Source organism: Carcharodon carcharias, chromosome 1 (assembly GCF_017639515.1).
Source record: "Carcharodon carcharias isolate sCarCar2 chromosome 1, sCarCar2.pri, whole genome shotgun sequence".
NCBI lineage: Eukaryota > Metazoa > Chordata > Chondrichthyes > Lamniformes > Lamnidae > Carcharodon > Carcharodon carcharias.
Genome location: NC_054467.1, coordinates 122,045,712 through 122,060,100, shown reverse-complemented (window position 1 = coordinate 122,060,100; position 14,389 = coordinate 122,045,712). Strand labels below are relative to the sequence as shown.

General features: G+C 40.9%; 1 protein-coding gene across 2 annotated transcripts in view; it reads left to right on the top strand.

The window, feature by feature from the left end:
• The first annotated feature begins 349 nt into the window (after window positions 1-349).
• Window positions 350-14,389, top strand: part of ppargc1a (peroxisome proliferator-activated receptor gamma, coactivator 1 alpha) — a 172,050-nt gene continuing 158,010 nt past the window's right edge. Inside the window, exons 1-2 of one of the 2 annotated variants that reach the window (XM_041193716.1) lie at window positions 350-520; window positions 3,540-3,719. In XM_041193716.1, the coding sequence (XP_041049650.1) occupies window positions 473-520; window positions 3,540-3,719 (228 nt within the window). In that variant the 5' untranslated portion in view covers window positions 350-472. The remainder of the gene's footprint in view (window positions 521-3,539; window positions 3,720-14,389) is intronic. The other variant, XM_041193725.1, reaches the window with a different exon arrangement.

Sequence of the window (14,389 nt, the reverse complement as noted above, 5' to 3'; positions counted from 1 at the left end):
AAATGCAATAAAGATGTTTAATTTCTACAGCAACAAGAATAAAACAATTTAAGACAACATAAATAGTATTTACCTCATGCCGTGTCAGACTCTTCTTTCAAGATTAAAAAAAGCAAAATGCCTTTATCATTTAATTTTTTAATTTGGCAGGATTCTTGTGAAGGTGTGGTTCATAAAGTAGGATTTAATCACAGCATGGGACTAAAGATTCAAAGGTTGAGTAGTTTAAAGATTTACTGTACTTAGCTGTAGCTCCACCCTCTTGATACGTCATTCATTTTATCATGGAATAGTACCTCTGACTGACAGCCCTAGCTACTTTTAATAACCTTATCATGTGACACTGAACAGTAGCGTTAGTGTAGTAGTAAGACAGGTGCCTTCAGTTCAATTTCTGTAAGGGGCCAGCACCCCACACGTGTGCCTGCTGTGTGTGACTGTGGATTTATTGAGATTTTAAGCCACAAGCTGAATGGAGTGGGACAGGTGCAACCAAGACTTTGAGTGGAGTGAAACAGAGGTGAGTTGGAGCATAATTCGATGATCTTTGCATCAGCAATGAGTAGTATTGAACTTATGTCTAAATAAATAGAGAATGCTACTTAAAAGCATACTCACCTAAACCTGAACTGTCTTAAACTTGTTTTTACCGGCGCATGATTGAGGCAAAGTTGTTTTTATTATTCTCTGTGAGAAGAGCTAGTTTCACTGAACTGCCTTTTTTTTCTAAAAAAAAGCTTGCCTTAAAACTTCTGTGTAGTTACAACCTTGTAGTATTTTAAGCAAGGCAGAAATTTTATCTTGAATTTTATCTATCTCCTTCATTTGCAGTCACACATCTGTGATTTTTCAATGTTCTTAAAGGTGACACTGACTTATTTTTTACTGCACTTTTCATTTATGAAACAGTTTGTGTCATAAGGTTCAAATTTAACCTAAAATCTCACTGCCATTTGGTAATCTGTTTGGCACTCTGCCATAAACAAGTGTTAGAGTAAATTAGATAACTTAGCACAATGTATGAACCAAAGCTTTGAGTTCAGTTTTTCAATGTTTTCTTCGCTCTTGATAAACCAATCTTATATTTTTCTTGCATAATAACCTTCCTCTAGAATAACTTTTTAAGCATTAGATCTGAGGCATCCACAGTAGGAATGTTTGTTTGGAAAGACTTGCTGCTGGTAATGTAAAAATAGGCACCAATATATTAAATCTGTATCACCTGCATGGGAACAATTCATGAAGAAAAAGCAGGAAGGTTCACAGCTGTTCTTAAGGGTATGCCTGTAGTAAGTTTATTGCTCTGTAAGGGGGTTTTATGTGTTCATGTTCAGCTTCAGAAATGCTCACATGCCAAGACGATTGCTGCTAACCTTGTGATAATCTTGAGACACAATTGCTAGAAAGAATATAATCTTTCCTGCGGCAAAAGCTGTGTAATCATTCATGTGTTTTTGTTTGCTTTTTGTATTCCAGTATTTTTCAGAATGTTGCAGTAGGTCGTTTTATATTCTTGCATGTGAATGAAGTGCATTTATACTGTTGCATGCTTTATATAGTGTGCTCACCAACCACATACAGGACATAAATCTTGCATTCCAGTTTATATGGAAGCTGGGAATATCTGCTGACCTCTTGATGCCTCTGAGGTTCTGTTCGTTTATAAGCAGCTGAGTGGTTTTGTCAAAGAATGTGTTTCAGCATTTGCAAATCTGTTTTCTTCAGTCATGCATTAGTTTTATGAGTGAACCAGAGCTGAATAAAGAATTAAGTTTGAGACACAGAAGCATGTTTTGTAATCTCACCAATAAATTCTGTTTCTCCAGGGAGAGAAAATAATGGGAAAAATAATTATTAAGTGCAAGAGTGCAGTATTGTGGATTTTATGCATTTTTTGATTTCTATCATTTACAGTAGCAAGTAATATTAAAGATTATTTCAGAAAATTATTGTTGCTTACATACTGAGATTTATTAGAGTGCAAAGGTGAAAGTGTTATTTGGCAGAATACCTTGTTCAATGCTTTAATTTGCATTTTAAAATCTATCCTATTATATTCAATGTGGAGCTAAAAAGAGATCAGCTAAAAGTTAATGAAATTGTCTCATAATTGTAAACGTTATAACAGGACATGTCTGTGTACCTGAGGCACTCAGCTGTCCTTAGTTTTTTTTTTGTTTTGTGTTGAATAGTAGTATCTTGAGAAAAATGTTTTGTGTAGAACTCCCCCTTGTTTTGATATCTTCAAGTTGTGTTCCAATGATATTATTTATGAATGGGAAGCAGTGGATTGTGGGCAGCACACTCTATTCATGATGTCACGAAATAGAAGTATATGATTTCACATCAGGAGAAGTTCTACGCAAATGATTTTTCTGAGGCTGCATCTATCTAGTGACCTCAAGCTATAAAACAATATACAAAATGGAGCACTGGTCATTATTAGGCAATATACAGAAATATGCTTTGATACTAATTGTTTGTGAGACAATCATCCAACAGGGGATACTAGGAAACATAAGGTTATCTGTTTTTATGACATTTAGGATTATTTGGTGATTGAGTAAAAGTTGTGCTGATTGATGATTAACAATATAAAACTGCCAATCGTTTTACTAGCAGCACAATAAAGTTTGCTCATTATGCCATATAAGTGAAGATTAGTAAAAAAAAATGGTTCCGAATCAGCTGCTCAGTGCAACTATGTAGATCTAGCAATGAGATATGCAAACTGTTAAGCTGTAGATTTCCTCACAATTTCTCCACGTTAACTCCCTAATCTTAGGCAGCTATTTAAAAGCCCATTTATGCTATCAATCTGATATTCACTCAGTTGCCAAAATCAAGCACATGTTTGACATATTTTGCCATTTATTTATCAGACACTCACCTCTGGGGTGAATTTCTGGATATTGGCAATGCAAATCTAGGCACTAACTCTATTGATCTCCTACTGCACCATGTAAAAAGGCAGCAAAGCGTTTTCAGTGTCACTATTGTACAGAGCTGCACCAGATATTTTGGACAATTTTTGCAGTCAAACGATATTTTTTTCTCCCAAACTTTTTTTTGAACTCCAATTACTTTACTGATAATGAGAAGCTCTACGAAGCCAAGTGTTGTCAAACCTACTTTGCTCCTTTTACTACAGGCATGGCTTTTTGTTTCCTGTTTCATCTTCTCTGTTATCAAAGCTATTTTGCACTGAAAACAGAACAGCTTTAAACAACAAGGTGGCAAAAATTTGAAAACCACGGCACATTTTGAAGCAATTATATATGATGGTAAATGCCTGAAAGGATGTTGCCAGTTGTAAGAGGGGCTTACCTAGAGAATGCAGCTGGGAAAGTCAAAAGGGGAGTTAACCTGCATTGCCCTTGCACTCCTCTTAAAAGTAATCTACTGAGCAGAATTGGCTGAAACCTTATTGCCAAGGCATTGAAAATCTTTAGTGAAGTTACAATTATAATGTACCAACTTTACAATATTTGTTAGTAAAGTCAAATATCTTAAAGGATGCTCTGTTTTGTTCTCTGTAGTGTGCTGCTTTAGTTGGTGAAGACCAGCCGCTGTGTTCCGATCTTCCTGAACTTGATCTTTCTGAGCTTGATGTAAATGATTTGGACACAGAAAATTTTCTGGGTGGACTCAAGTGGTACAGTGACCAGTCAGAAATAGTTTCTAACCAATATGGCAATGAATCATCTGACCTTTTTGAGGTAAGCGACTTTTATTCCATAAACCTACTGAGGGCCTAATATCCTTTAAGCAAGACAAAGCCCAGATTTTGCAGTTGTAATGATGGTGAAAATGTCATTCTCATAGTCATTACCCTGTAAAACTGATAGCAACTTCTTCCATTCACATCCGGAAATCTAATAGGTGCTGTCAGTAATTCCCTGTTGCTCCACAATGTGCACTATTGAAGTCCCTGCAGACAGCAATCTTGTAGAAATCACTGAACTGATGAGAACTTCCTCTTTCATGTTGTGATATCACTGTTAAACTTGCCCACCCCTGGAAATGTTAGCCCAATTCTTTTGGTTTCTGGATCGTTAGATTCTGGAAGTATACCCAAGGTGTACATTTGGACCCAGTGGAAGTACTGATGTGCTGACCTATGTGGGAATTGCCTGCAAATTTTCAACTCCTGATGGGAAATTCCCCTGCTCCCCAGGACCCTCCACAAATGTCTCTGACTCTAAGTTAGAGTTGGAGGCTTTGGACAGTTCTGATGTGCTTACCAGGAAATGTTAGACAGAAAAAACCTAGTCTAGCTCCTGGGTAACTCCACAACTGCTCCTCCAACACTCCCGGCTACCCCACTGATCCCCTGACTATACTCTAACACCCTGACTTGACTACCTCCCGACCACCTGACTACCCCCTTGACCGGCTGAATACCTGCCGACTCAACTACCTCCTCCCAACTATCCCCACAACCTGAGTGGACAACCCTTCTCAACCACGCTACACTCCAGACCACCCGACTACCCCACCACACACACCAACCCAGCCCCCACCCTCCCCATGACCAGACCTGACTGGCCCTGGCATAAATACTCCTCCTGACCTGCTAGCCATCCTGATCCACCCTACCCTCCTGTCACTTCACCCACCTGTCACCTTACTCACTGACTTCACCCACATACCCACCCTACTATCCTACCAATTCATCCATTCGCTAACATTCATCCATTCGCACATTCATTTACATTCAGACTGGACATTAAACTTACCATGCGGCAGCTAGTGCTGTAAAAAGGGGGTGTGTCCTGTCTTTTCCCCAACTGTACAGTGCTATGATGGACCTCTCGGAGGGTCGCTGCACTCCTCATTTCTGGTAAATCTGGGTTGCAAGACCCAGCAGGAAATGTGGAGCAGCACAAGGCAGGCTAAAGTTCGACCAGAGCAACAATCTGACGATGAATGCCACTCCTCGGAAGACCTGGGCTGTTATACCTTGTTTATAAGATGTAGTTGAATTTTTAAAAGCATACTAAATAATAAATATTTCTGAACAACCTCTCTGGCCATGGAAGACTAATTTTACGTTTGTGTAATGTCATTTTTCCATTATGATAAACAATTTCATAGACTCTTAATTATTTTTCTAATGAAAGTTTGTTTATGTTTATTCAGATTTTAAAGTGTTATTGTCTCAGTCTTTATTTCGCTCTGTGTAAAAATGATAAAATGTGAGGGTTGATCAGTGTGCATTTTAGTTCCTGATTTTCTATTTGTAAGATTTCTTCAGGCTGTTTGCCCAAGGTCACTGTTGCTGGATGCCTGGGGTGCTCCAGCCTTGGCGTCAGATTCAAATTAACATTGGAAAATGTGAAATCCATGCCACAGAGATCACTAGATCTTTATGGGCAACTTTCTTAGAGGTTAGTGGTGAGCGCCTTTGCTTTGCCATTGACTGCAAAATCCAAACAATTATTCAAAGGATACTCACATGCAAAGGAACCATTTAGAATAATAAAGCTTTCAAAATGATTATTAAAGAATTCCAAATGTTGTGGACAAAATTCTGATACAACAAATTTTGATAAGTTGGCATTGATTGTTTGAAAAAGGATAGAGGATGTATGAGAGTGAAAGCAGTATGATTTATAGTCCACGACTGAGCTGACCTGATAGTCATGAATGATGATGAGATGATGAGATATGGTCAATAGTTCAAGTGGGACATAAATTGTCTTTCGCAGCGATTACTATATATTCAGATTTAAAAACATGAACTAATGAAAATTAAATGGATACTTATTGCAAATGTTGATTCTAAATCAGAAATAAATTAGTATACAGAATTTGGAATGGTTGAAGAACGGATGACACCTTGAACCTTATTTCAAACCTGGTCTCATTTGAAATGTTGAGATGGATTGTTAGATTTTCCTGCAGACCCAGACAGGTCAAATTTGCAAAGGACATTTCCTGTTGAAGGAGAATCTAGAATGCGGGGTCACTGTTTCAAAATAAGGGGTGATCCATTTTGGACAGAGACGAGGATATTTTTTTTCCCTCAGAGGGTCGTGATACTTGGGAATTTTCTTCTTCAAAAGCTGGTTGAGGCAGAGTCCTTGAATATCTTTAAGGCAGAGGTAGATAGATTCTTGATAAGCAAGGGGGTGAAAGGTTATCAGGATAGGCAGGAATATGAGGTTAAAATCAGATTGGCCTTGATCATATTGAATGGTGGAGCAGGCTTGAGGGGCCGAGTGGCCTACTCCTGCTCCTAGTTTGCATGTTTGTATATCCATATGGGGGTCCCAAACTGTTCCATATCACCCAGTGGCGCAACCTACCGGGGAGCAGTCTCCTAACTGGCTGTCTCCCCACTTGCCATCCTATTAAGGATGATGGGAGAGCTACTGAGGCTGTGAGCCTAATCAGAGAGCCCACAATGTCAGGCTGGAAGCCCCACTGGAAAAGCTGGTTGCTGCCGAGACAGCACGAGGGCACTTCAACATGGAGGGGTTCCAGGCTGCCTGTATAGAAGTACTCCATAAAATAGGCCCTACGCCAGAATGGCTGTTGGGTAGGAGGGGGAAACCCCTTTCCAGGACTACTAATGGACAGGGTTGTTGCCTTTCATTCCTGCAGCCCCATCTTTGGAGCACAGAGCATCCAGCTCCGGTGGTCCCCTGACCTGCCGTTGGGAGGTCACCTAGATTGACCTGTCAGCCTCAGCACATGGCAGGGGGCTGCTCTGACATTGGCAAAATGCAAGCGCCAGCATCATACAACCCTTGATTGCCCTAATTGACAGACCAACTCTGTGGAGCGGGCAGCAAACCTGGTTCTTGGTCCAGCACTCAGAAAGTCCACAGAAGGTGGAATGTGTTGAGGAGACATCCCTATGTGGCTCCCACATCTTCCTGCCCAAGCTCTCTCCGCCCCACCTCCAACCTCATTTCCAAGGCACTGGGAAAATCTAGTCCATTATTACAATGAACTGTTTCCTGATCATGATGAAAGAGTTGATTTTCATCCACACATGTTCCAGACCGCCTCCCTGATGGTGGGAATGTGGTTGAAGCAAAACAAAATCGGAAGCTTGTTCCTACCATTTTGGTGGATGCTTTGAAACAGGTGACTCAGATTCTTTCAGAAACAGGTGCAAGTGTCATCATCCCATGAAGATCAGGGCCCTATGAGATAGAGCAGTGTAACCAATGATTTGTAAAGGGACAACTGCAGACTTAAGCATTTGAAGCAATTTTTGTGATGTAGCATTGAGCATTCGTGCTCCTCCTGACCTTACAAAATTTTACCCCTCCAATGCCTAATTTCCCGCATCCCTCATCCTCACATTAACTGGCTGGACTCTGCAATGGAGCTGCCGGATTTCTTGTCTCCTCTAGTTGGCAAATATCTTCTACAGGGGGCCATTCCAAATGAGCCTCAACCATGCAAATTGTGTTGACTAATGACTGCTTTAACAAGGCTTACTCCACCCACTTCTCAGCCAATGAATGTGGTCACTTTAAAATTCGTCCAATTGCATGAATTTTAGATACAAACAGAAAGTAGTGGAAATACTCAGCAGGTCTGGCAGTACCTGTGGAGAGAGAAACATAGTTAATATTTTGAGTTCGTAAGACTTTTCTTCAGAGATTCTGAAGAAGAATCGTATGGACTCAAAACATTAACTCTGTTTCTTTATCCACAGTTGCTGACAGACCTGCTGAGTATTTCTAGTGTTTTCTGTTTGTATTTCAGATTTCTAGCACCTGCAGTAATTTGCTTTAATTTTAGTGGATGAATTTTAGGATCGTCAAGCTCCAGAATCATCCATTTTGAAATGATATCTAAATACATTGTGATTCAATTTCTGTCCGATGCTAAATTAGCTGTTTCAACTGTGATACTACTTGAGGTGCTTTTATTGAAATGAGTGCCCCAGGTTAGGAAGGAGAAAAATTAACCTGCATTTCCACTGTTGATCACTTCTCAGTGACCCTTGTTGCGAAGTGTGTTGTACTTATGTCAGATTAGAGAAGGGTCAGATTTGGCTGTGAAACATGCCATGGTAATTCACCTGCAGATACTTACTGCCTAAGCTCAAATATGCAGACTGGCCCCTTTGCCAGTGCACTGGAAGGACTGCCAGCACCCGTGGACCATGCCCCAGAAAAACTCAGTGCCTTCGGGGAAAATTGGCTACTTAAAATGTTCCAATGCTCCTGAACATGCATCTCCTAGATGCACACATATAAAGATGCCCTATAATTAACATAACTTCACACTTGTTGTCCATTATAAGGCATTAACACAATTAAAGGGAGGGGGTGTTCCATTGGATGTATAACTTACAACAGTAAAGCTTAAATAGTTCCTACAGCTGACTTAAATAATATATCATGCTGGCACCTTTAAATCCTTCAAGCTTTCTTTTTAAACAATAATGCATACAAAATTTATAGTGTAGGTCTTCAGTTTAGGTATTTCTTTGAACTTGGAGTGGTCTTGGTTATATCAATAAGTCTAAACTGCAACTATCAACTACAATTGGAAATTACATTATATTACATTATATTGCATTAACAGCAGGATGTTGCAAGGTTTTTTGTTGTTCAATAACTTTTATATGTTAAACTTGATTATAAGTTGGTTATGTGGTGCAGATTTTTACAACTGTGCTGCAGAAATTGCAAGGTGGACTGAGCTACACAATACAATGGAACGACGAGCTGGCATCTTATCATTCTCCACTGGGAGATAGGATGCCTCAAGTCTGGGGTTCCACATCTGGCAAATCCTTGAACTCAGCCAAAGCAGATTATTTCCTTCAAAAAGGAGCTGGGGCATTCTGAATATTCAGTTCAGGTTAGTTGCACAAAGCTCTATCTGACTGAGCACTGTGCAATGAAATGGCCTGAGAACGGTGGAAATTAGTAAATAAAAGCTATCTCAGTTGTATGGTTAATGTCCCAAATAGGTCACAGGATAAGGAAACCTTAAAATGGTTCTATGTTTTAAGTGAAATCCACAATCTTAAATTTCTTTTTTAAAATAAAATCTTACATAAACCAAAATTATGTTTATGATAAGGTGCTCTTTTTCTGTTAGATATTGTGAAATAAAAAGTATTATCACTGCAATATGACTCATATGGTACAATATCACTGCAGCATGAGTCATGTGGGCCAGTAACATATTAGCAGAAGCCTACTCTTTAACAAAATGCCAAATTCTGCAACAAATTTTGTTTAAGATTCAGAAAAAAAATCAAATCAGTAAGTGCTTTAAAAGCTGTATGTGTAATTCGGGTTGTAGCATATTTCATATTGTATTTGTCACACATAGCTTGAATGACTATTATTGCTATATAGGGCAGAATTTTTCAGCCCCGTCACGGTGGGGTGGGACCAGAAAATGCGGCAAGCTGTTCAAAAGTCCATTGGCTTCGGCGGGACTGTAAAATCCCGCAGGCATAAAATTCCGCCCATAATGTGCAAATGATATTAACTACTTACATGAAATCAATGTGTTTTTTAACCTCATGAGTGCCAAACTCCTTTCTCAATTTTACTGTTTTAAAGAAATGTTTCAGTAATTAAATTAGAAAAATTAGGATTGTGACTTTAAGTATACAGCACCAGCCCTTATCTGTACCATCATTATTGTCTACCTACTCTGAAGGGGAGGCACTGGTGTAGTGGTAATGTCACTGGATAGTAATCCAGAAGCCTAGGCTAATGCAATGGGGACAGGGGTTTGAATCCCACCATGGCAGCTGGAATTTTAAATTCAGTTAATAAATCTGGATTGAACAAGCTAGTCTTGATAATCATTGGCAATTATCGTAAAACCCCATCTGGTCCACTAATGCCCTTTAGGGGAGGAAATCTGTTGTCTTGGTCTGGTCCACATGTGAATCCAGATCCACAGCAATGTGGTTGACTCTTAACTGCCCTCTGAAATGGCCTAGCAAGTCACTCAGTTATATCAAACTGCTACAAAGCCCACAAAAATGAATGAAACCGAATGGATCACCCGGCATTGACCTAGGCATTGGAAACAACAACGGCAAACCCAGCCCTGTCACTCTGCGAAGCCCTCCTTACTAACATCTGGGGGCTTGTGCCAATATTGGGAGAACTGTTCCACAGACTAGTCAAGCAACAGCATGACAAAGTCACATTCACGGAATCATATCTTACAGATAAAGTCCCAGCCGCCACCATCACCATCCCTGGTATATACTCCTCCATGTTGACTACCACTTGGAGGAGGCACTGAGAGTGGTAAGGGCACAGAATGTACTCTGGAATGAGAACTTCAGTGTCCATCACCAAGAGTGGCTCAGTAACATCGCTACTGACCAAGCTGCAGGGCTGAGTCCTAAAGGACCTGGCTGTTAGACTGGGTCAACAGCAGGTCGCGAAGTAACTAACAAGAGGGAAAAAACTATTTGACCTCATCTTCACCACCTGACATGTTGCAGCTGCATCTGTCCATAAGAATATTAGTGGGAGTGACCACCGCACAGTCCTTGCAGAAATGAAATACCGTCTTCACATTGAGGATACCCTACATCGTGCGTCACAACCATCGTATTAAAAGGGTTTGATTTCAAACATACAAACGTACGAACAAGGAGCAGGAGTAGGTCACTTGGCCCTTCAAACCAGCTCCACCATTCAATAAGATCATGTTGATCTTATTGTAACCTCCTGCCTACCCCCGATAACATTCCACCCCCTTTTTAATCAAGAATCTATCTAGCTCTGCCTTAAAAATATTCAAAGATCCTGCTCCCACTGCTTTTTGAAGAAGAGGGTTCCAAAGAGTCCTGACCCTCTGAGAGAAAAAAATTTTCTTCTTCTCTGTCTTGAATGAGCGACCCCTTATTTTTAAAGAGTGACTCCTTGTTTTAGATTCTCCCACAAGAGGAAACATCCTCTCAATATTCAGCCTATCAAGACCCCTCTGGATCTGAAAATTTTTAATCAAGTCACCTCTTACTGTTCTAAACTCCAGTGGATACAAGCCTAACCTGTCCAACTATTCCTCATAAGACAGCCAGCCCATTCCTGATATTAGCCTAGTAAACCTTCCCTGAACTGCTTCTAACGCATTTACATCTTCAGTATTGCTGAAAAAAGAGGCATATGGAAGCTTTTCATCTTGACCTCTTCAAGATACTTCACAAGAATACCAAAATAGGGGGAAGACAACAATTTTTACCGTATGTTAGAAGAGTGCTGATTGGCTGGCAAGTGGACTTTGATTGGTAGAGGTGTTACCATGGAGAATGCACCGCTGATGATGACTGACAGTGCAAGACGAAAAGCTTCAACATGTCTTTTTTTCAGCAATGCTCAAGTTCTGTACTACCAAACAACTATATACATCTTTCTTTAAAAAAGGAGACCAATACTGTACACACCATCCAGATGTAGTTTCACCAGTGCCCTGAACAACTGAAGCATTACCTCCCTATTTTTATATTAAATTCCCCTCGCAATAAATGATAACATTCTAATAGCTGTCCTAATTACTTGCTGTACCTGCATAATAGCCTTTTGTGATTCATGTACTAGGACACCCTGATCCCTCTGAATCTCAGAGCCCTGCAATCTCTCACCATTCAGACAATATGCTTCTTTTTAACTGGGCATCCATGAGGCACTGTGAGACATCATCAGCAGAATTGTATACAGCCACAATCTGTAACCTCATGCCCTCGCATCATCCTACCATTACCACCATCCATCCTGGTTCAATGTAGAGTGCAGGAGGGCATGCCAGGAGTGGCACCAGACATACCTATAAATGAGGTGTCAGCTTGGGGAAGCAACAACACAGGACAATGTGTATGCCGGATAGCAAAAACAGTGTGCAATAGACAGAGCTAAGCAACCCCACAACCAATGGATCTGATCTAAGCTCTGCAGTGCTGCCCCATCCAGTGGTGAATGGTGGTGGACAATTAAACAACTAACTGGAGGAGGAGGTTTCCACAAGTATCCCCATCCTCAATGATGGGGGAGCCCAGCACATCATAGTGCAAAAGATAAGGCTGAATTTTCAGCAGTCTTCAGCCAGAAGTGCTGAGTGGATTATCCATCTTGGCCTCTTCCTGAGGCCCCCAGCATCACAGATGTCATTCTTCAGCCAATTCGATTCACTCCACGTGATATCTAGAAATGGGTGAAGGCACTGGGTATTGAGCCCTGACAACATTTCAGCAACAGTCCTGAAGACTTATGCTCCAGAACTAGCTGCACACTTAGCCAAGCTGTTCCAGTACAGCTACAACACTGGCATCTACCCAGCAATGCAGAAAACTGCACAGGTATGTCCTGTACTCAAAAAGCAGGACAAATCCAACCTGGCCAGTTACCGCCCCATCACTCTACTCTTGATCAGCAGTAAAGCTACAGAAGGGGTCGTTGATGTTGTTATGAAGCGGCACTTGCTCTGCAATTACCTGCTCTCTGATGCTCAGTTTGGGCTCTGCCATGGCCCTCACCTCATTACAGCCTTTGTCCAAACATGGACTATGCTGAACTCCGGGGTTGAGATGAGAGTGACTGCCCTGACATCAAGTGATTTTACATACCCTGGACCTGTGAATAACAATCTTCACCAGGCACTGGTGAAATCTCATGAAGAGGTCTTCTTGTTTGCCTTCCAGCCTCTGCTCCCTGTGTCCATCTCCTATTGCCACAACCCATGTGACTGATGATGCAAACAAAAGTTGAGGAGCAGCACCTAATGCAAGAGGGTTGCAACCTTTAGTCATGAGTGACCATTTAATCTCTTTTTAGTGGTGTTCACTGGAGAAGGAATCTTGGCTAGGTCAATTCCTCACTCTTCAAGGAGATTTTCATCCAAAGAACAACACCCATGATAGTTTAGACTCTCTAGGCACAACACTTGGTACAGATAAATTTCTGTAGTGGGACTTGAATCGATGATTTTCATGTGCAGAGTCCAGATGCTACTAACTGCACCAATCTTAGACTTTGTAAGACAGAAGAGAAGCACGAGCATAGAATTGCTGCTTGTTGTAGGAAAGAACCAGACACATCAGCTCAATGCTTAAGCAGTTACACATCAGCCGGAATTCCATTATTGACTCCCCATTGTAGTGGAATAAGTTGGAGTCAGTAGCAGAAAATAGATGGTACTTCTGATTCATGCAGCTTCAACCACCTAAGCACTTGCAACACATGTTGACATCACTTCTGCCAAGTTGTGAAGTCCTCACTGGTTTTTAGGTAGCCCCAAATGAGGCAACAATGATGTAATGGCACTAGATATCTCATCTTTCTTCATTTCTGCCTGACTTTCCAATATGTCTGCTTTATTGAGTACAAGAGTAAGGAGGTCATGTTGAACTTGCCTAAGATGCTAGTTAGGCCTCATCTGGAGTATTGCGTCCAGTTCTAGGTGCCGTATTTGAGGAAGGATGTGAAGGCCGTGGAGAGAGTGTAGAGGAGATTCATGGGAATGATTCCCAAGATGAAGAGCTGTAGCTATGAGGATGGACTGGAGAGGTTGGGACTGTTTTCCTTGGAGAAAATAAGGCGAGAGGAGGCTTGATAGAGGTATTCAAGATCCTGAGGGGCATGGACAGCGTAAATAGTGAGAAACTGCTTCCATTCAAGAGAACATCAAGAACTAAAGGGCACAGATTCAAAATAATTGGCCAAAGGAGTAAATGTGATGTAAGGAAAAAAATTTTCACCCAGAGTGTAGTTGGAGTCTGGAACAAACTTCCTGAAAGGGTGGTGGAGGCAGGTTTGATTGAGGTATTCAAAAGGGAATTGGTTTGCTACCTGAAAGAGAGGATTTTGCAAGATTTAGGGAAAAAGCAGGGGAGTGGGACTAGGAGGAATGCTCTTTCAGCGAGCCAGTGCAGACTTGATAGGCCAAATGGCCTCCTTCAACACTGTAAAGATACTGTGATACTATGATTTCCACCAGGCCATGTTCTTGTCATGACTAAATTGGGCTATGCCCTGGAAAAATGCAGAAATGAATGTTAATAACCCAATAGCCAACTTCATAAGATATGTGCGTAGCTTTTTTCTGAGTATTTTATTTTTGTTTTGTTTTATACCAGTGACAGCCACTATTCATTTGCCTTTGTGGATTTATTGTGGATCTACTATTTAAATCTCACCTCTAGATTTCAATGTACAACTGATTAGCCTTCTTGTTAGTAATTGCCCTGTATCTTTGCTTCTTGGAAAAATATGATGAAGAACAATGGAGGGATGCCAGGCTTGCTCAGAAGTACCAGCAATGGCTGGTACTGCCTACCAGTGTAATTACACCAGAATATACAGGCAGAGGTGCACATATCTCCAATTATCCAGGGACTTTGCAAAACAATCCGTCACTGAATTATGTCACGTGCTGCAAC